At 33.7% G+C, this 22,184-nt stretch overlaps 1 protein-coding gene across 1 annotated transcript in view; it reads left to right on the top strand.

Moving 5' to 3' along the window:
* The window catches only part of LOC136041188 (U-scoloptoxin(05)-Cw1a-like), a 53,198-nt gene that overhangs the window by 22,598 nt on the left and 8,416 nt on the right, over positions 1 to 22,184 (top strand). The window contains exon 4 of the mRNA XM_065725747.1: positions 4,319 to 4,447. Coding sequence (XP_065581819.1) covers positions 4,319 to 4,447 — 129 coding nt within the window. The remainder of the gene's footprint in view (positions 1 to 4,318; positions 4,448 to 22,184) is intronic.

The following is a 22,184-nucleotide window of genomic DNA, read 5'->3' as shown; positions in this document are numbered from 1 at the left end:
GGGAAAAGGTAATGTGTTTCACCAAGAGAAAAATCAACATGCCACAAGTTTCACAAACAAAAACATAATAATTTCCAGGATCAAAATCAGTTTCACGATGAGAAAAATCAATTTACAAGTTTCAAGAATAGGAAACTAAAATCAATTTACATGTTTCAAGAAGTGAAAAATCAACATGCAACAAGTTTCACGAAGAAAAATCAGCACGAAACAAGTTCAGATAAAACAATAGTCATTTTCAGTTTATGAATACATTTTTGAGGGACAAAAGGCTGAATAAAACCCTTAGATGAGATACTTTGTGCCAGAAGGGAGTCATTTGCATCTTTAGATTACTATGGAAGCAGCCGCATGTAAAACCTTTGAATCGATGGAACTTGAAGTGGAATTGACAGGATCAAAATTTTGGAATCGGAGGTCAGAATTGGAAAATAAAAATCTAATGCAATCAGAGCCAGATTTGGAGTTGGGATCGGAGGGGGCACAGTGGGAACTGGATTTGGTTGAACCGGTGTGGAAGCCAGTAGAATCGAAGGTGGAACCGTCGTAACTGGGTTCAGAAATGGGGAGACCGGAATCGGATATCGAAGTATATAAAACATGTCGAAAATGACTTAGGAATGATGAGAAGTAGGTGGAATAACTGAACAAACCTTATTTGGACGATAAAAGTCACAAATCTACAGGGCTCTTATTCTCTTTTGGAACAAACGTCACAGTGCCCTCGTATAGTGCAATCAGTACGAATTGCTACACAATACAAACTTAAAAAATTAAAGCCATATGCTCGACTAGTTTTGTGGTACCATAAATCAAATAATCAGGTTAGTCCATCAGAACCTGGAGCTTTGCCTTTTTCTAGGATACAAATTGGCGTAAGAACCAACGATGGCATGATAGAAACAAGATTTCGGCAATGATCTAGTTGAAAAAATGGTGAAAGAAAATTTGCCGAAAAGTGGTGTTCAGTGGTAGGGAGCTATCAGAGAATAACAAGGAGAAGTATTTTCCCAGGAAGTTTTTTCAATAGTTTTAGAGCATGATCGAGACAATGAAGTGAACTTTGACTCCATTGTAGCTACGGATGATTTCGGATAACACGAGACAGAATAGATACTTGCCGTCTCTTGATGAACAGTACAGCTTTCTGGTACTCTTTTTTAGTCGATTTAATAATCGTATTAATCAAATCAGATCTTGGACGATAACAATCCACCCAGATCTCAAACCAAATTTCGACGGTTCTTTACGAGGTGTAGTACTGGGTCATCGCTCAAGCCCCTTTTCCTTGTTCCAACCCTAATTCTCTCAGACGGTGCTGTCATTGAGGTAGCCACTTTGATCGAATGAGTAATCTCAGTAAGATAGTAATCTAAATCAAGACTGCTGCCCTTCAGCGTTGTAAAAAGAATGTGAAAAAGAATTTTGATTTTAGACAGCATAATCCACAACTTATTGATATACTGGTTTATCAATATTATTCCAATACATCTTCCAAAACCACTGAAGCTGTTGACTGATTTGTGGAATAAATAAATGCATACAGAACTTTAAATGTAACCGGTCGCTTGTTAACATTTCATCAGATTTGCCAACAATGGAATACCGAAGCTCCAGAATATTTGATAGAACAAAATCAAGATCGGAAGTGGAACCAGAATGGTGAACGCAAGAGAAAGATTTGGACTTTGAAAGCAAAATTGTGTCACTTGGCATTGAAGAAAGGAGCAAATGTGTAAAATATTCAACAATATTTTTGAGGTCTGAATTGAAGTCACCACATATGACGAGCGATTTATTTGATGACTTAACTTTATGCAGTAATTTTGACACGAACACACAAGCCGACGCATATTGTTGGCTAGATGTAGAATTTCGATAATTAGTTGCAATATAAAACACATAAAAGAACAATACTACTCAAATCAAGTGCGAGTATAGATCTCTAGATTTAAGACAACTATAACTAAACTTCTTATTTACAGTGACTAATAAGGTGACAGATAGACAGGAAGTAGTAGTTTTAGCTGGTCTAATTAAAAATAAAGCGGTAAGAAGAAACTTCCAACATCGGAGAATCATCTAAATTGAGCAAGTTTTCAACTAAACAGACAATATCATGCATAAATAAGAGATCTTCAAGAGTTCTTAATTTCTCCTGGGCCCATTAATATTCTTAAAAAATATAAAAATTATTTCATTAGGACTAGAGCCCATATTAACACACTCAGCTCATAGTTTCATTTCTAACATCAGGCCCTCGAACAGGTAGGTGTTTTGCTTCGATGACTGCCCCACAGATAGAACAGGTTAAGGACAGCACCTGACAGCTCCTGTCACGGTTGCTATGATTACCGGCACATTTGCTGCATTTAGTTGGATTAGAGCAACCTCTAGCAAAATGACCAAAACCTTGAAAATCTTGGCAATGCATCGGTTTCTTGATAGGCAACGTAACTCGATGTAAACCATATTCAATCTTGATTCTGTGTCTAACGGCACAATCTAATTCATCTTTCGATATGAATTTTAACTGGAATGTGGTCTTATTACCGAATCGGGTTGCACTGTTCACACTTCTAACAAGAGCGGGTATTTGGGCAGCATCATCCATCCTAATAATGCCGGCATACTTGTGCCACATAACCTTCGCTCGAATATTTAGCGTGTTTTGTATTTCAGCAACAGTAGCAGCTGCTGACTGTTTGTCAGACATGTATATTACTATTTTATTCAAAGAATATCAAATTTCAAGGAAATTTTGCACACATCCTGTGCCTGCTTTATCGCATCTTTTGCGAAAATTTTGAAGCAATCTTGATAGCTCTATCTTTTTCTTTTGTAATATTCCCCTGCAGAAAATTCAAAACTGGACACACATGTATCGAAACCGACATTTTAATGGTGGTTTATTTACGAGAGAAGCGAGGGAAGCGTAAGAAGTTGACTACCTTGTCCTCGCAATTTGAGGAGCACGCCCGGTGGGTACCACTGCTCTTGCTACCAATTCTCTTCCCCTCCTTCTGATTGTATTTCTTTCGCCACTTCTAGTGTGATTGCCTATAAATATCTGATTTCGTAGTTATATTCTTACTGCTTGATGGCTAAATGAAGTGTCTAATTTCTTGCTAAAAAATAGTCAGACTGGTTTCATAAGCGGCCTTCATTTGTCAAGTGATTGTAAAACAAGTTCATAAGAACTTTCCAAACATTTTCTTAAAAATCTGGATGAAGATTTTTTTTTCTCTTTCAGAATTCTGAGTTTTTCGCGGACCCAATTTTGTTTCAAAACTCTCCTCAGTTATAACTGAGACTTCCCCATGGGCCCCTGAAGTCCTGCCTGTCACGCAAGATTGCATCATTCCCGAAAAATCCATCAAGTCAGGTAAAATTGCATTACCCTTGACGTTGGCAAACAATCTCATATCACTTAACATGCCCCTGCAGCTCTTAGAAAACATTCCCTATGACGTAACATGCACCGCGGTCTCTTAGAAAACATTCTCTATGACGCTAACATGCACCTGCGTCTCAAAGAAGCTTAAAAAAGTGTCAGGATCGGGGTTCGAAAGAGAATACTGACCCCTAGAAAGCAGAGAGACATCACTACTAACCTGTTATTTGGATTTTGATATCCTGTTTATAAAGTTTTAAATTTTAGACTGCAATAAACAAAAATAAATTCAGGTAAGTGTTTCGTAGAGCAGTTTAAATTACGATTTCGCTGTTAGAAATTAAAGTTTGAATTATTAAGATGGAATCCAAGAAAATATACTTTTAAGTAAGTTTTGTGTTAATTTAATTTTCTGTTTTAAGCTTGAAATTAAAAGGAAAAAGTTAAGAAAAGAGATTTTGGAGCAATTGTTAAATGAATCTAGTTTTCTGTTTGTAGTTTTAGTTTGAGGGATGAAAATAATTAAATAAAGAAAACATTCAGAGCAATTGCTACTTGAATCTTATGCGATAGGCATGGGTCTAGGTATATAATACTATCGAATAGTTTTAGCAAAGTATTAATACTATGCTACATCACTGTATATGTAGTTTTGCTTGTTTCCTACACGTATTCTTTTTTAAAGGTAAATAAAATATGACAATCCAATGTTTATAATAAAGCAATACTGTCTCTGTGTAATTTATGTCCATTATATCGGTCATGTACACTTCTTGTATAAAATAAAAGACAAGCGGTATAACATTAATTGCATAACACTGCCAAAAATTCAGCTGAGTAAATTAGCCAAAGAAAACGTGCATAAAGTATTTTGATTGACGACATCAGGCCTACTGTAAGCCTGACACGCAATTTCTTTTTCAGTAAAAGGCCTTCAGTGTGTACTGTGTCTTTCCGAGCTGGATCCAAAATGTATCAATAATCCACCTCCTCCAATTCAGTGTGAAAGAGACGCCTCTCACTGCATGCTTGTCAGAGAATTTTCTCAAAATGGTACGTAAATTAATTCTCCGAGTACATATATAATGATTAATCACGATATGATAAAGGGATATTCTGACATCCTTCTGTCCTGTTATGGAGTATATAAGAGTAGTATTTTTACAATTGAATGGTAATGTTTTGTCTGTATTGTATCGAAAGATTTTCTTTTAGCGACCAAATACTAAGTCTTTGCAAAATGAATTGTTATCCAGGGGTGATATATTTCGTGAATTAAAATTTTTTTTTTGGGGGGGGGGGGAGATTAAGAGTGATTACTAGAGTATAATGTCTTCACCAGATCTCTCTGAGGTTCCGCCGAATGAAAATTGGGTTGTGGGAAGTCTTCTAGAAGATTAAAACTCCTAAATTATGAAAATTTAACACAAATGTCAATCGTCAACCTTCATCCACGTTAATTTTTTTAGAAATCTCAAAAAGCCACTTTTTTGTAGAAATTAGGGGAAACTAAGGAAAACTCAGAGGTAATTGGCTTACTCCTAGAGTGAAATCTGAGAATATTTAACTCAAACTTTACTTTACCTTGGAGGAAAGTGATTGTCATTAGCAAAAATGAAATAGTTACTAATTTTGTTTCTAGCTGCTCATCTTAGAACCAACACTTAAGACCCAACACTCCTCCAGAATCATCTGACGCTAATACTTTGGCAGTAAGTAACAATAATATAAGTGACCCCCTAGGCTATTTATATTTAAGATACTCTTTAGCATATTTCTGACTCTTTATTTCTTTTTTGCCTTTATGGTGTGTATTTCAGATTTTTAAGCAATAGAAGCCAAGGTAATAGATTATATCTAAGATTCTTTTGGTATACACCTTTAGATATAGAAATGGAAAATAGTAAAGGAGAGAACCTCATCTTTTAGCCAACTGTATAAGTCGAATAAGGAAAAATCTCAACTTTCAAGGATACAGAAATATACTTCTTTCTGAACATACTTGACATGACAATAATGTGCTTTTTTTTAACTAGGCTAATAAGTATGTCAAAAAATTAAATGGTTCTAAATATTCAAAGTATCAAATTAACGAAAAGGAAGAAAAGGAAAATAAAAAAAGACACAGCTGGTGATATATTACAAAATCCTGAATATTGCAAAGCTGAATATTGCAAAGCTGAATATTGCAATCCTGAATATTAAAATCCTGAAGAGCAGCAAAGCTTTATTACGCACATCATGGCTGCTCCATTCCAAGGATGCCAAGTCATGAAAATATAGAGGGTGGGGGGATTTTTTTTATCTTGTTTGTCATTGAACATAATCTAGGGGAAGTGTAATTTCGCTTTTCTATTTTCATTGAAAATACAGATAAAGGGTTATATAGGTGAGTGGGTGGAGTATTGCCTCCCCTACCACTTGATTGGTGCCCCTGCTGTATAAAAACCCCTTACAGAGGATATTTATCGACATTTTTTTTTTACACGCATCCGATTTAATTCGTTTTTCCAAATCTTTTTAGTAAATACAGATGATAAATAAAAAATGAATCTATTTTTAACACTTCAATCTCCGACTTTAAATAACAGAAGAGCATATTCTATGGTAAAATGCTTACCAAACAGAAACCATAAAATTCTAAACCCTAAATTTCGATAAAACCACATTTGGAAATTCAAGACAAGAGCTATATTTCCAAGCATAGCAAACAAAATAGAGAAGCAAATTTTGAAGCAAATTTTTGAAGCAAAATAGCAAGCAAAATTTAGTAATAAATTTTATAATTAGTAATTCTTTATTATTATTTAGTAAATTTTTAGTAATTAGCAATTAATAATCAAGATTACTGAATAATTTTTAGTAATTATTATTTAGTAAATTTTTATTATTTAGTTAATTTTTATTATTAGTAATAATAAGTTTATAACAAAATAAAATCAACCGAGCTTTATCAATAAGCTTTCATAGGATTTGCTATGTTATAAACATTTGTCAATTTCTATAATGTAATCATATACTTTTTTATCAGGCAAGCTAGTAAAAATATAAACAAATACAATATAAACGAAGTTGTTCCGAATTTCTTTTTATATAGTGTCGTTTGCACTGATCTTTTGTTATTTTTACAAAGAATCGTAATATTTTCTATGAAAACTGACCCTTAAGGGCTAGATATCAAATTTTGGAATCACAGGTATATTGATGACTTAAGTGAGAGTGTGCAGGAAATAAGAGAGAAAGAGAGAGAGAGAGAGAGAGAGAGAGAGAGAGAGAGAGAGAGAGAGAGAGAGAGAGAGAGAGAGAGAGAGAGAGAGAGAGAGAGTGAGAGAGATACAGAGAGAGAGAGAGAGAGAGAGAGAGTGAGAGAGATACAGAGAGAGAGAGAGAGAGAGAGAGAGAGAGAGAAAGAGACATGTATCACTTTCAATACCTGTATTAGCCAAATTGTAAAAAAAAGTAGGATACCAAGATATGTACTTTTACATATTTTGCCCACAGGGGCTGATAGACATCATATGCCAAATCTTTCCAGGAATGTAATTTCTACCCTCTAGTTCTTCAGTTATAAAAAAGAGCACATTAATTTAAATTCAAAAATTTGTATTAATAAGTCTCCGGGTATATAGCGAAATATTACGGCCTTAGAGGGGGGCAAAGTCGTAGGTCAATGTTGTCTGGCTAATTCGTTTTACGGGAACTCTGCTTATCAGCATAAGAATATTAATCAAATGTTTTGAAAATACAGCCAAGATTGTAAATTTATGATTTTATAGTCAAAAGGAAATTCCTAACAAAATCCGATGATTTGAAGTATTTTGTGGAAGGGCAAGTGATTCCATTTTTTGGCTAAAATATACTTGGCTAAATTATATTCTATAAAATTATTGCCTAAAGTACATCACATTCCGTATTATTGGTTGAAATATGTTTGGTTAAATTATATTAATGGTGCCAAAACAAAATCAAATGATTTCATATATCTGAGGAACAGCTGGTGATTTTGCTGCCTTTGTTTCCTGATTTTGTTTGGCAAATTGTTTTTTTTTTTTCGAATACCGCTGAACCTCAAATCGGAGGTATATCTGCCGCTCTTATATTTTGGTGGGAAATATTCCTTGTTTCAGTATTTAAAGAGAACGTTCTAAGAGGAAGACATGCAAAAACTTTTTCGCATGCTGACCCATGGTCCGCATAGTGTAGATACCGATCTCCCCCTTCTCTTCCTTCGGCCGGGAGTGCAATACGTGGTTAGAGCCAAAATCATCCGACGCTTCTCGCTTTCTCGCTCCCCCCCTGTTTTCTCCTGGCACCCATTTACAGCAGGGTCGATTCTGGCTGAGCTTATAGAGTCATACCGCTGACAAATCAAATAACTAGATAACCGGTTCCAAACCAAATAACCAGTGACATCAGTAATCGAGCCCCTGTCCTCTGGATTTCAAGTCTAGCGTGCAAGCCGCTCTGTTAGGACGGTTCAATATTTTTTCATAAGGCATTTTTTCCAAACGTTGTTAGCTAATTTAAGGGGGATCGGAGAAGCAGTCTCTGCAAGGGTTATTTTAATTCCCATGATATGGATTTCCGATCACAGATATTATAATTTATACTTCCTTGTTTTGGATTCCAGAAGGAGCCATATGGAACTTTTCAGTGAAGCTATTAAGACATATTTGTAAGAGACAACGTAGAAAGAGACAGTAGCTTTTATAGGAGCCATTAAACATATCCCTGCCATTTTGGGGTAGCCAGCGGCTTTCCTCCTGTATTTTTAAGATGGATTGCTCAAAAAATAAAGTAGATGGCTTTAGATCATAGTAAGTCGATTTCTACCTTATTGATGTACATTTGCTGACATTTTGACTCTATTTTGGCAAAAATTGATGCAATTGAGCATTCTTGTCATTGTCAGGTGATAATTAATGAAGAAAGACGGAACTCATTGTGGCATTCAAATGCAACTATTTGATCTGCATACTTTAGAACCATTTTTCAGGAAGGATGTGGCGAAAATCTTCATTTTTTAGGATTTTGACAAAAAAAAAATGATCGGCTATTTTGATATCTAAAGTCCCTCGTACCCTCATTTAGCAAGTAAATAATAATTTTGCCATAACCTATTATACCATGGCACGATCTGTTTTCCCTTATTAAAAAGGTCATGATATACGGATGATTATAAAAAAAACCTTGTAATTCCAGCACAATTCATGGTATTACCATCTGACAATTTGTGAGTAAACCTGGAGCTCACTAAAGTAGGCCATCATCACCTGACAATTTTTGAGTAAAAGCGAAGCTCACAGAAGCATTTACGTCATGCATTACAGCTCCTTGAAACACTACATTTCTTCATATTTTCACACGAATCGGGCAAAAACTAGTATTATTGCACATATACTATTCTACAGGGGCACGATCTCTTTTCCCTTATTAAAAAGGTCATGATCTGCGGATGATTTGTAAGAAAAATATTGGTAATTCCCACACAATTCATGTTATCATCAGCTGATAATGTGTGAGTTGATCCGGAGCTCACTAAAGTATGTCATCATCAGCTGACGATTTTTGAGTGGACGCGGAGCTCAAAGAAGCATGTATGTCATACATTACAGCTCCTTGAAAAACTTAATTTCCTCGTATTTTCACCCAATTGGGCAAAAACTAATATATTTGCCCATACGCAAGATCTCTTTTCCCTTATTAAAAAGGTCATGATCTGCCAATGATTCTTAAAAAAAATTGGTAATTACTGCGCAATTCATGTCATCATCAGCTGACAATCTGTGAGTGAACCCGGAGCTCACTAGAGTATGTCATCATCAGCTGACAACTTTTGAGTGGACGTAGAGCTCACAGAAGCATTTACGTTATACATTAGAGCTTTACTACATTCTCTCGCATTTCCACCCTAATTGGGCAAAAAGCAATATTTTCTCCCATACGTAATCGTACCGTTTACGTATTCCTGGTAATTCCTGCAAAATTCAAGTCATTATCAGCTGACAATTTTTTAGTGGACACGAACCTCATTAAACTAAGATAAAGAAAGGTAAAGAATATGGCATTTGACTTTACAATCCCTACCGGCGGTGCTGATCTCCGTTTCTTGGCCCTTCAGCCAGGCGTATGTCATCATCAGCTGACAATCTTTAATGGACATGGAGCTCTCTGAAGCATCTTACTTATATTTTAAAGCTCCTTTTCAGGATGGGGGGGGGGGCTGAAAACCGTTTGCTTAGATTTTTAGAATATGAAGAGTAGTTTGGCTCTATTTGAATTTACATTTCCCTGTATTTTGACTCTTTTTGGGCAAAAATCGATTATTTGTGGCATAAAATGGCAGAAAACGCTACTTTGCTGCAGCACAATCTTTTTTGTTGCTTAAAAAGCGCACTAGATATGGCGATTACCTTTCATATGGGCCCTTTCTTATTATACTACTTTCACTGGTTGGATCCAATATTCCCCGGGGAAAAAGGGATGCATATTGCGTCCGACACATAAAAGTGATTTTTCTTTATATTCAAGGTGGAGAACTATAATTCTCCTGAGCAGGGTTTTCAACCATGTTCATTCTAATTCTGTAATTTTTATCTCGATTCGATAAAATTTTTGAAGGATTCCTTGCTTCTTTTGAAAGTTTTCATAAATTTGTTTTGTATTCTCGTATTTTCGAATCTACATTATATTATATTCGATAGGTGTATTTTCATTCAGACCTGACGCCAATTTCAAGGTGCTTCAGGCTGTATTTCAAAATATCTATTAATTTGTTTTCACAATAAATTTTTAGATTAATTGAAATAATAGTTACCATTTCTGAATCAACTTCAAATTGTAACTTTTTTCTCACTATACAGTGTTTTTTTTTTTAACCATGTTTGAAGCTTTCTGTTATTACGGGCCGTTGCATATTCTTCACTGGGCTGCAACTATTGCTAAAACTATGATAACATTCCATAGATAACTATCCCAAGAGAAGATAGAAAAATTTTCTTGAAATAATTTTCCGCCCCCTAATATTTTCAGCCAGTCTGTAAAAAAAATTTGAGTCATTAAAATAATGGTGCGAACTTCTACTATTTTATTGACTCAATTTTATTTTTCATTAGGGCAAATAAGCTTACGGATATATAGGACGTCCAGTGAACCAAAAAAGATAAGTCTCAACTGGTTAGAAAGAAAAAAATAGGTAATTTTAATAGAAAAATCACCCAGATCAGGGGTAAAAATTTAAAAGAAAAACGAAAAACCATCCTCTCCTCAAACATTTCGGCTAGTGATATCTCTGGTGGCAAACCATTTATATAAGTGGCGAAGAGTATTAAAAGAAGACAAAGTTAAGCAAAAACTCTAATCGAACAAATATACATATACATGAAAAGAAGGATGGAAAAATTAGCAAAATAGAACCATCTAACTTATACAAAGAAATACTGCAAATTCTCCTCCATTTATTGTTTCTTTTTCTAAGTACATGCCAAGGAATAAGTATTTTTATTATGGATGACCTTATCCTGATGAAGTGACAAAAGAGTGAAAGCCTTGGTCAAGCGCTGGCTAGTTTGATCACCTGTCAAATTGCCAAGAATGACCGGAAAATGAAGGAAAAAAGATGAAAAGAAATGACCCTATAGATTTTGAATGTTTTCATTCTTCTTTTTAATCCTTATCACAGCAGAAATATATATAACAAACGCTTGTTATATATATATATATATATGTTTTTATATATATTTATATTTTATATGTATATATATATATATATATATATATATATATATATATATATATATATATATATATATATATATATATATATATATATATATATATATATATATATATATATATATATATATATACTAGCTGTTGGGGTGGCGCTTCGCGCCACCCCAACACCTAGCTGGTGGGGTGCTTCGCACCCCCCCAAGCCCCCCCGCGCGCGTAAGTCGTTACGCGCCATATTAGTTACGCGCCATTGTAGCTGTGTCCCTGTGTCCCACCTGTGAATAGAGATAGATATAAATATATGTTTTTAACTACGTAAAACATGCGAATATACAACATTCTTCGCTGTCCCATTGTCTGTGCATATAAATACCATTTATATTCCCTGTGTCCCGGTCGTCATTTGTGTCCTGGTGTCCCAGTTTGTAATTTCTCTTTGAGTGTCCCGGTCGTCATTTATATTCCCTGTGTCCCAGTGTCCCGGTCGTCATTTGTGTCCCGGTGTCCCGGTCTGTAATTTCTATTCAAACAATCCCTGTGTCTCAGTCGTCAATTATATATCCCGCCTGTGCCCCCGGCGTCCCCGTTGTAGTTGTGTCCCTGTGTCCCGGTCGTCATTTATATTCCCGGTTATATCCACGCTTTCTTTTCTTACTTTCTCTATCAGCAGCAAGTTTTTTGGCATAGACTCTTTGAGCAGCTTCCTCGGCTGTTGCCATTTTAGGTTCTTCAGTCATTTTACAATTAAACATTTTTCCGTGAACGCATGTCTTAAATACCATTAATGACGTCACCGTCATAACAAAAATGACGACAACTAACTTCATGACGTCAGTCGACACAGAAACATGACGTCCAACAACAAAAGAGAGAATAATGAGGACTTTTTTTTTCCCAAGACAGTGAACCAACAAAACCTATTTGAATATTTCGGCCCTATATCTAAGGGCCGTCTTCAGCAAAGAAAAAAATAAAAAACAATAAAACACTTACAATAAAAGTTCTCAGTTAAATATCCATTTTTTATTTTAAAATAGCCTTGGCATCATTACTTCTTAACGAAAAGTTCAGCCAAGACTGTCTGATAAAAGCTAACATTTTACAAGATAAAAAGGTTCATTCATTTCACTAACTGTATTTATTAAAAATTGGATTGATTTCTTATTGCGATATTTGCCTTCTCTGCAGCTAATCTGATAGTTCTTTTGATATTGGGCTTGTTTTTGTTAATTCCTATTTTTGTTTTATTTTGAATTAGATTATTTTCTATAATTAATTTTGTGTACATAGGGTTGAGTGTGTATTCACCCAAGTCTCTATTTAGGGATTTATTATTATTTAAGTTTCGTTTGATTTCGATTGCCTCACGGACAGTTTGTTTGATTCCTAGGTCATTGCTAATTAGAATTGTTTCGTCAAATAGAACATAATGGTTTGGATTTTCAAAAATATGACTACTTAAAGCTGAATCGAAAGATATAGAGTTATTTTTAGATTTTAACGCTTTTTCAATACTTTCTTTGTGTTGCTGTAATCTTGTTCCTAAATTTTGGTGGGTTCGACCAATGTAATAATTTCCACAACTACATGGTATTTGATACACCCCTCGTAGACGAGTAATTGGGGTTTTATCCTTACCAGAATTGACAAGATTCATTATACTCTAATTGCTTGTGAATACAACACGTAAATTGTTTTTTAAACAAACTTTTTTCATTTTTGAAGTAATTTTCGGAATATAAGGCAGGTAAATCGTGCTTGTGGGTTTATTAGAATCATTTACTGGTGTGGGATTTAAGGCTTTAGAAGAATGCATCTTTAATCTTTGAGCAATAACAGTATTTATGAGAGAAATTGGGTACCCGTTGCCAAAAAGTATGTCTGTAATAAAATTTAATTCTTTTTTAACATACGGCTCTGAACAGATATTAAGTGCTCTATCCACAAGAGATATTACCACACCTCTTTTAACCTGTGGAGGATGGTTAGATTTGAAGTGAAGGTATCTATTATTATGCGTAGGTTTTCTGTAAACCGTAAAATCAAGTTTATTCACACTGCGTATTATCAATACATCTAAAAAAGGTATTTTTCCATCTCTTTCGGTCTCTAGGGTGAATTGCAGGTTTCTATCGTAAGTATTTAAATGTTCTAGAAAACCTTTAAGTTCACTTTCGCCATAATTCCAAACTGAAATTATGTCGTCCATGAAACGTCCCCCAAAACACATGATTAAGAAAATACGAATCTAGGGCCCAATTTTCAAGATTTTCGACAAAAATATTTGCGAGTAGGCCTGATAGAGGTGCTCCCATAGGAAGGCCCCTTACCTGGTTGTAATATGAATCTCGAAACTGGAAGTGCATGGAATATTTGTTACATAATTTAACCAAATGCATGAGAACATCAATGTCTAGACCTATTGCTGACTCTTCGATTAGATGGTAATTGTTTTCCAGTTTATTTTGTAATAATTGTTCAGATTTTGAAACATCAATACTAGTATACATAGAAACTATGTCAAAGCTGCTTAATATGGAATTTTCAGAAATGTCTATTTGTTTCAATTTTTCTACAAGATCAACTGAATTTTTTATATAAGATTTTTGGGAGTGAAGCAATGGTTTAAATGCAGTGCATAACCATTTTCCAATGTTTGAGGCAGGTGATTTTGTGCTAGCTACAATGGGTCTTAGAGGAATGCCTTGTTTGTGCAATTTTGGTAATCCATAAAACTTTGAGCAAAAAACACCACGAGGGAGGAATTTATTGTACAACTGTGGAGTGATTCTGCCATTTTCTTTCAAAGTTTTTAATTCTTTTATTACTTTTTGAGCAAATTGATCAGTCTGGTCATGGGTTGATTTAACATAAGTGGTTGTATCATTTAAATGTGACTGAATTTTACCATCATAATCAGTTTTATTCATAATTACTATGGAGTTGCTTTTATCGGCTTTAGTGATTATTATTGAGGAATCTTTACGGAGTTTATTCAAAACTTTTGTGTCATATGATTTTTCCATTGCATTATTGGGAGAATTAGGAAGTTTTAATGAGGTGTTGTAAAGAGTGTTAATTAAACAAGATCTAACTGTATCCGGGTTTGAAACAAGAGCACTACATTTGTGGAGAGAGGATTCTAAAGATGCTATCAAGTCTGCAACTGGAACTTGTTTTGGTAAAAACGAAAATTTTGGCCCTTGTTCTAGGACTTTTTCTTCAACATAGCTAAGCTTTTTAGATGAAATATTTACAATCGCAGGTCCAGGACTTATCTTAGGATTGTAAACTGGGTTGACCACTTGAGACTCATATTTCAACCTTGTAAACTTATTAGTGAGTCTCTCTTGTGACACACGGAAATAATGGTGGAATGAATTCCTTTCCATCCTAAGAATTTGCAAAAAATCATCAGTGGACAAGCTCTGTGATAGAAAATTTTCGAGTGATTTTCGTTCTGAGGAAATTCTATGTCTTCTGTGTTTTTTGTCCTTAATAATATGATTCAACGTTTTTAGCTGTAGTTTATGTGTGAACTGTGACTCTCGTAAAGTATTTAAGTGAAATTTATGCCTTAAGGATTTAGGAATAATTTTATTCCTTCTGCAGGATTCCAGAAACGTTTGTTGATTAATAATGTTCGCGTGTTTTTTCCCTAAACTAATAAAATGAAAAATATCTTTGGTCAAATGCTCCCCATAAGCGTGACGTAAATAATGACGAAGACCACACTGCCTTTCCATAATACAACAACAAAAGAGAGAATAATGAGGATTTTTTTTTCCCAAGACAGTGAACCAACAAAACCTATTTGAATATTTCGGCCCTATATCTAAGGGCCGTCTTCAGCAAAGAAAAAAATAAAAAACAATAAAACACTTACAATAAAAGTTCTCAGTTAAATATCCATTTTTTATTTTAAAATAGCCTTGGCATCATTACTTCTTAACGAAAAGTTCAGCCAAGACTGTCTGATAAAAGCTAACATTTTACAAGATAAAAAGGTTCATTCATTTCACTAACTGTATTTATTAAAAATTGGATTGATTTCTTATTGCGATATTTGCCTTCTCTGCAGCTAATCTGATAGTTCTTTTGATATTGGGCTTGTTTTTGTTAATTCCTATTTTTGTTTTATTTTGAATTAGATTATTTTCTATAATTAATTTTGTGTACATAGGGTTGAGTGTGTATTCACCCAAGTCTCTATTTAGGGATTTATTATTATTTAAGTTTCGTTTGATTTCGATTGCCTCACGGACAGTTTGTTTGATTCCTAGGTCATTGCTAATTAGAATTGTTTCGTCAAATAGAACATAATGGTTTGGATTTTCAAAAATATGACTACTTAAAGCTGAATCGAAAGATATAGAGTTATTTTTAGATTTTAACGCTTTTTCAATACTTTCTTTGTGTTGCTGTAATCTTGTTCCTAAATTTTGGTGGGTTCGACCAATGTAATAATTTCCACAACTACATGGTATTTGATACACCCCTCGTAGACGAGTAATTGGGGTTTTATCCTTACCAGAATTGACAAGATTCATTATACTTAAATTGCTTGTGAATACAACACGTAAATTGTTTTTTAAACAAACTTTTTTCATTTTTGAAGTAATTTTCGGAATATAAGGCAGGTAAATCGTGCTTGTGGGTTTATTAGAATCATTTACTGGTGTGGGATTTAAGGCTTTAGAAAATCTAAAAATAACTCTATATCTTTCGATTCAGCTTTAAGTAGTCATATTTTTGAAAATCCAAACCATTATGTTCTATTTGACGAAACAATTCTAATTAGCAATGACCTAGGAATCAAACAAACTGTCCGTGAGGCAATCGAAATCAAACGAAACTTAAATAATAATAAATCCCTAAATAGAGACTTGGGTGAATACACACTCAACCCTATGTACACAAAATTAATTATAGAAAATAATCTAATTCAAAATAAAACAAAAATAGGAATTAACAAAAACAAGCCCAATATCAAAAGAACTATCAGATTAGCTGCAGAGAAGGCAAATATCGCAATAAGAAATCAATCCAATTTTTAATAAATACAGTTAGTGAAATGAATGAACCTTTTTATCTTGTAAAATGTTAGCTTTTATCAGACAGTCTTGGCTGAACTTTTCGTTAAGAAGTAATGATGCCAAGGCTATTTTAAAATAAAAAATGGATATTTAACTGAGAACTTTTATTGTAAGTGTTTTATTGTTTTTTATTTTTTTCTTTGCTGAAGACGGCCCTTAGATATAGGGCCGAAATATTCAAATAGGTTTTGTTGGTTCACTGTCTTGGGAAAAAAAAAGTCCTCATTATTCTCTCTTTTGTTGTTGTATTATGGAAAGGCAGTGTGGTCTTCGTCATTATTTACGTCACGCTTATGGGGAGCATTTGACCAAAGATATTTTTCATTTTATTAGTTTAGGGAAAAAACACGCGAACATTATTAATCAACAAACGTTTCTGGAATCCTGCAGAAGGAATAAAATTATTCCTAAATCCTTAAGGCATAAATTTCACTTAAATACTTTACGAGAGTCACAGTTCACACATAAACTACAGCTAAAAACGTTGAATCATATTATTAAGGACAAAAAACACAGAAGACATAGAATTTCCTCAGAACGAAAATCACTCGAAAATTTTCTATCACAGAGCTTGTCCACTGATGATTTTTTGCAAATTCTTAGGATGGAAAGGAATTCATTCCACCATTATTTCCGTGTGTCACAAGAGAGACTCACTAATAAGTTTACAAGGTTGAAATATGAGTCTCAAGTGGTCAACCCAGTTTACAATCCTAAGATAAGTCCTGGACCTGCGATTGTAAATATTTCATCTAAAAAGCTTAGCTATGTTGAAGAAAAAGTCCTAGAACAAGGGCCAAAATTTTCGTTTTTACCAAAACAAGTTCCAGTTGCAGACTTGATAGCATCTTTAGAATCCTCTCTCCACAAATGTAGTGCTCTTGTTTCAAACCCGGATACAGTTAGATCTTGTTTAATTAACACTCTTTACAACACCTCATTAAAACTTCCTAATTCTCCCAATAATGCAATGGAAAAATCATATGACACAAAAGTTTTGAATAAACTCCGTAAAGATTCCTCAATAATAATCACTAAAGCCGATAAAAGCAACTCCATAGTAATTATGAATAAAACTGATTATGATGGTAAAATTCAGTCACATTTAAATGATACAACCACTTATGTTAAATCAACCCATGACCAGACTGATCAATTTGCTCAAAAAGTAATAAAAGAATTAAAAACTTTGAAAGAAAATGGCAGAATCACTCCACAGTTGTACAATAAATTCCTCCCTCGTGGTGTTTTTTGCTCAAAGTTTTATGGATTACCAAAATTGCACAAACAAGGCATTCCTCTAAGACCCATTGTAGCTAGCACAAAATCACCTGCCTCAAACATTGGAAAATGGTTATGCACTGCATTTAAACCATTGCTTCACTCCCAAAAATCTTATATAAAAAATTCAGTTGATCTTGTAGAAAAATTGAAACAAATAGACATTTCTGAAAATTCCATATTAAGCAGCTTTGACATAGTTTCTATGTATACTAGTATTGATGTTTCAAAATCTGAACAATTATTACAAAATAAACTGGAAAACAATTACCATCTAATCGAAGAGTCAGCAATAGGTCTAGACATTGATGTTCTCATGCATTTGGTTAAATTATGTAACAAATATTCCATGCACTTCCAGTTTCGAGATTCATATTACAACCAGGTAAGGGGCCTTCCTATGGGAGCACCTCTATCAGGCCTACTCGCAAATATTTTTTCGAAAATCTTGAAAATTGGGCCCTAGATTCGTATTTTCTTAATCATGTGTTTTGGGGACGTTTCATGGACGACATAATTTCAGTTTGGAATTATGGCGAAAGTGAACTTAAAGGTTTTCTAGAACATTTAAATACTTACGATAGAAACCTGCAATTCACCCTAGAGACCGAAAGAGATGGAAAAATACCTTTTTTAGATGTATTGATAATACGCAGTGTGAATAAACTTGATTTTACGGTTTACGGAAAACCTACGCATAATAATAGATACCTTCACTTCAAATCTAACCATCCTCCACAGGTTAAAAGAGGTGTGGTAATATCTCTTGTGGATAGAGTACTTAATATCTGTTCAGAGCCGTATGTTAAAAAAGAATTAAATTTTATTACAGACATACTTTTTGGCAACGGGTACCCAATTTCTCTCATAAATACTGTTATTGCTCAAAGATTAAAGATGCATTCTTCTAAAGCCTTAAATCCCACACCAGTAAATGATTCTAATAAACCCACAAGCACGATTTACCTGCCTTATATTCCGAAAATTACTTCAAAAATGAAAAAAGTTTGTTTAAAAAACAATTTACGTGTTGTATTCACAAGCAATTTAAGTATAATGAATCTTGTCAATTCTGGTAAGGATAAAACCCCAATTACTCGTCTACGAGGGGTGTATCAAATACCATGTAGTTGTGGAAATTATTACATTGGTCGAACCCACCAAAATTTAGGAACAAGATTACAGCAACACAAAGAAAGTATTGAAAAAGCGTTAAAATCTAAAAATAACTCTATATCTTTCGATTCAGCTTTAAGTAGTCATATTTTTGAAAATCCAAACCATTATGTTCTATTTGACGAAACAATTCTAATTAGCAATGACCTAGGAATCAAACAAACTGTCCGTGAGGCAATCGAAATCAAACGAAACTTAAATAATAATAAATCCCTAAATAGAGACTTGGGTGAATACACACTCAACCCTATGTACACAAAATTAATTATAGAAAATAATCTAATTCAAAATAAAACAAAAATAGGAATTAACAAAAACAAGCCCAATATCAAAAGAACTATCAGATTAGCTGCAGAGAAGGCAAATATCGCAATAAGAAATCAATCCAATTTTTAATAAATACAGTTAGTGAAATGAATGAACCTTTTTATCTTGTAAAATGTTAGCTTTTATCAGACAGTCTTGGCTGAACTTTTCGTTAAGAAGTAATGATGCCAAGGCTATTTTAAAATAAAAATGGATATTTAACTGAGAACTTTTATTGTAAGTGTTTTATTGTTTTTTATTTTTTTCTTTGCTGAAGACGGCCCTTAGATATAGGGCCGAAATATTCAAATAGGTTTTGTTGGTTCACTGTCTTGGGAAAAAAAAAGTCCTCATTATTCTCTCTTTTGTTGTTGTATTATGGAAAGGCAGTGTGGTCTTCGTCATTATTTACGTCACGCTTATGGGGAGCATTTGACCAAAGATATTTTTCATTTTATTAGTTTAGGGAAAAAACACGCGAACATTATTAATCAACAAACGTTTCTGGAATCCTGCAGAAGGAATAAAATTATTCCTAAATCCTTAAGGCATAAATTTCACTTAAATACTTTACGAGAGTCACAGTTCACACATAAACTACAGCTAAAAACGTTGAATCATATTATTAAGGACAAAAAACACAGAAGACATAGAATTTCCTCAGAACGAAAATCACTCGAAAATTTTCTATCACAGAGCTTGTCCACTGATGATTTTTTGCAAATTCTTAGGATGGAAAGGAATTCATTCCACCATTATTTCCGTGTGTCACAAGAGAGACTCACTAATAAGTTTACAAGGTTGAAATATGAGTCTCAAGTGGTCAACCCAGTTTACAATCCTAAGATAAGTCCTGGACCTGCGATTGTAAATATTTCATCTAAAAAGCTTAGCTATGTTGAAGAAAAAGTCCTAGAACAAGGGCCAAAATTTTCGTTTTTACCAAAACAAGTTCCAGTTGCAGACTTGATAGCATCTTTAGAATCCTCTCTCCACAAATGTAGTGCTCTTGTTTCAAACCCGGATACAGTTAGATCTTGTTTAATTACACTCTTTACAACACCTCATTAAAACTTCCTAATTCTCCCAATAATGCAATGGAAAAATCATATGACACAAAAGTTTTGAATAAACTCCGTAAAGATTCCTCAATAATAATCACTAAAGCCGATAAAAGCAACTCCATAGTAATTATGAATAAAACTGATTATGATGGTAAAATTCAGTCACATTTAAATGATACAACCACTTATGTTAAATCAACCCATGACCAGACTGATCAATTTGCTCAAAAAGTAATAAAAGAATTAAAAACTTTGAAAGAAAATGGCAGAATCACTCCACAGTTGTACAATAAATTCCTCCCTCGTGGTGTTTTTTGCTCAAAGTTTTATGGATTACCAAAATTGCACAAACAAGGCATTCCTCTAAGACCCATTGTAGCTAGCACAAAATCACCTGCCTCAAACATTGGAAAATGGTTATGCACTGCATTTAAACCATTGCTTCACTCCCAAAAATCTTATATAAAAAATTCAGTTGATCTTGTAGAAAAATTGAAACAAATAGACATTTCTGAAAATTCCATATTAAGCAGCTTTGACATAGTTCTATGTATACTAGTATTGATGTTTCAAAATCTGAACAATTATTACAAAATAAACTGGAAAACAATTACCATCTAATCGAAGAGTCAGCAATAGGTCTAGACATTGATGTTCTCATGCATTTGGTTAAATTATGTAACAAATATTCCATGCACTTCCAGTTTCGAGATTCATATTACAACCAGGTAAGGGGCCTTCCTATGGGAGCACCTCTATCAGGCCTACTCGCAAATATTTTGTCGAAAATCTTGAAAATTGGGCCCTAGATTCGTATTTTCTTAATCATGTGTTTTGGGGACGTTTCATGGACAACATAATTTCAGTTTGGAATTATGGCGAAAGTGAACTTAAAGGTTTTCTAGAACATTTAAATACTTACGATAGAAACCTGCAATTCACCCTAGAGACCGAAAGAGATGGAAAAATACCTTTTTTAGATGTATTGATAATACGCAGTGTGAATAAACTTGATTTTACGGTTTACAGAAAACCTACGCATAATAATAGATACCTTCACTTCAAATCTAACCATCCTCCACAGGTTAAAAGAGGTGTGGTAATATCTCTTGTGGATAGAGTACTTAATATCTGTTCAGAGCCGTATGTTAAAAAAGAATTAAATTTTATTACAGACATACTTTTTGGCAACGGGTACCCAATTTCTCTCATAAATACTGTTATTGCTCAAAGATTAAAGATGCATTCTTCTAAAGCCTTAAATCCCACACCAGTAAATGATTCTAATAAACCCACAAGCACGATTTACCTGCCTTATATTCCGAAAATTACTTCAAAAATGAAAAAAGTTTGTTTAAAAAACAATTTACGTGTTGTATTCACAAGCAATTTAAGTATAATGAATCTTGTCAATTCTGGTAAGGATAAAACCCCAATTACTCGTCTACGAGGGGTGTATCAAATACCATGTAGTTGTGGAAATTATTACATTGGTCGAACCCACCAAAATTTAGGAACAAGATTACAGCAACACAAAGAAAGTATTGAAAAAGCGTTAAAATCTAAAATAACTCTATATCTTTCGATTCAGCTTTAAGTAGTCATATTTTTGAAAATCCAAACCATTATGTTCTATTTGACGAAACAATTCTAATTAGCAATGACCTAGGAATCAAACAAACTGTCCGTGAGGCAATCGAAATCAAACGAAACTTAAATAATAATAAATCCCTAAATAGAGACTTGGGTGAATACACACTCAACCCTATGTACACAAAATTAATTATAGAAAATAATCTAATTCAAAATAAAACAAAAATAGGAATTAACAAAAACAAGCCCAATATCAAAAGAACTATCAGATTAGCTGCAGAGAAGGCAAATATCGCAATAAGAAATCAATCCAATTTTTAATAAATACAGTTAGTGAAATGAATGAACCTTTTTATCTTGTAAAATGTTAGCTTTTATCAGACAGTCTTGGCTGAACTTTTCGTTAAGAAGTAATGATGCCAAGGCTATTTTAAAATAAAAAATGGATATTTAACTGAGAACTTTTATTGTAAGTGTTTTATTGTTTTTTATTTTTTTTCTTTGCTGAAGACGGCCCTTAGATATAGGGCCGAAATATTC

This window comes from Artemia franciscana, unplaced genomic scaffold (assembly GCF_032884065.1).
Source record: "Artemia franciscana unplaced genomic scaffold, ASM3288406v1 PGA_scaffold_1179, whole genome shotgun sequence".
NCBI classification, from domain to species: domain Eukaryota; kingdom Metazoa; phylum Arthropoda; class Branchiopoda; order Anostraca; family Artemiidae; genus Artemia; species Artemia franciscana.
This window is presented reverse-complemented; position numbering and strand designations above follow the sequence as displayed.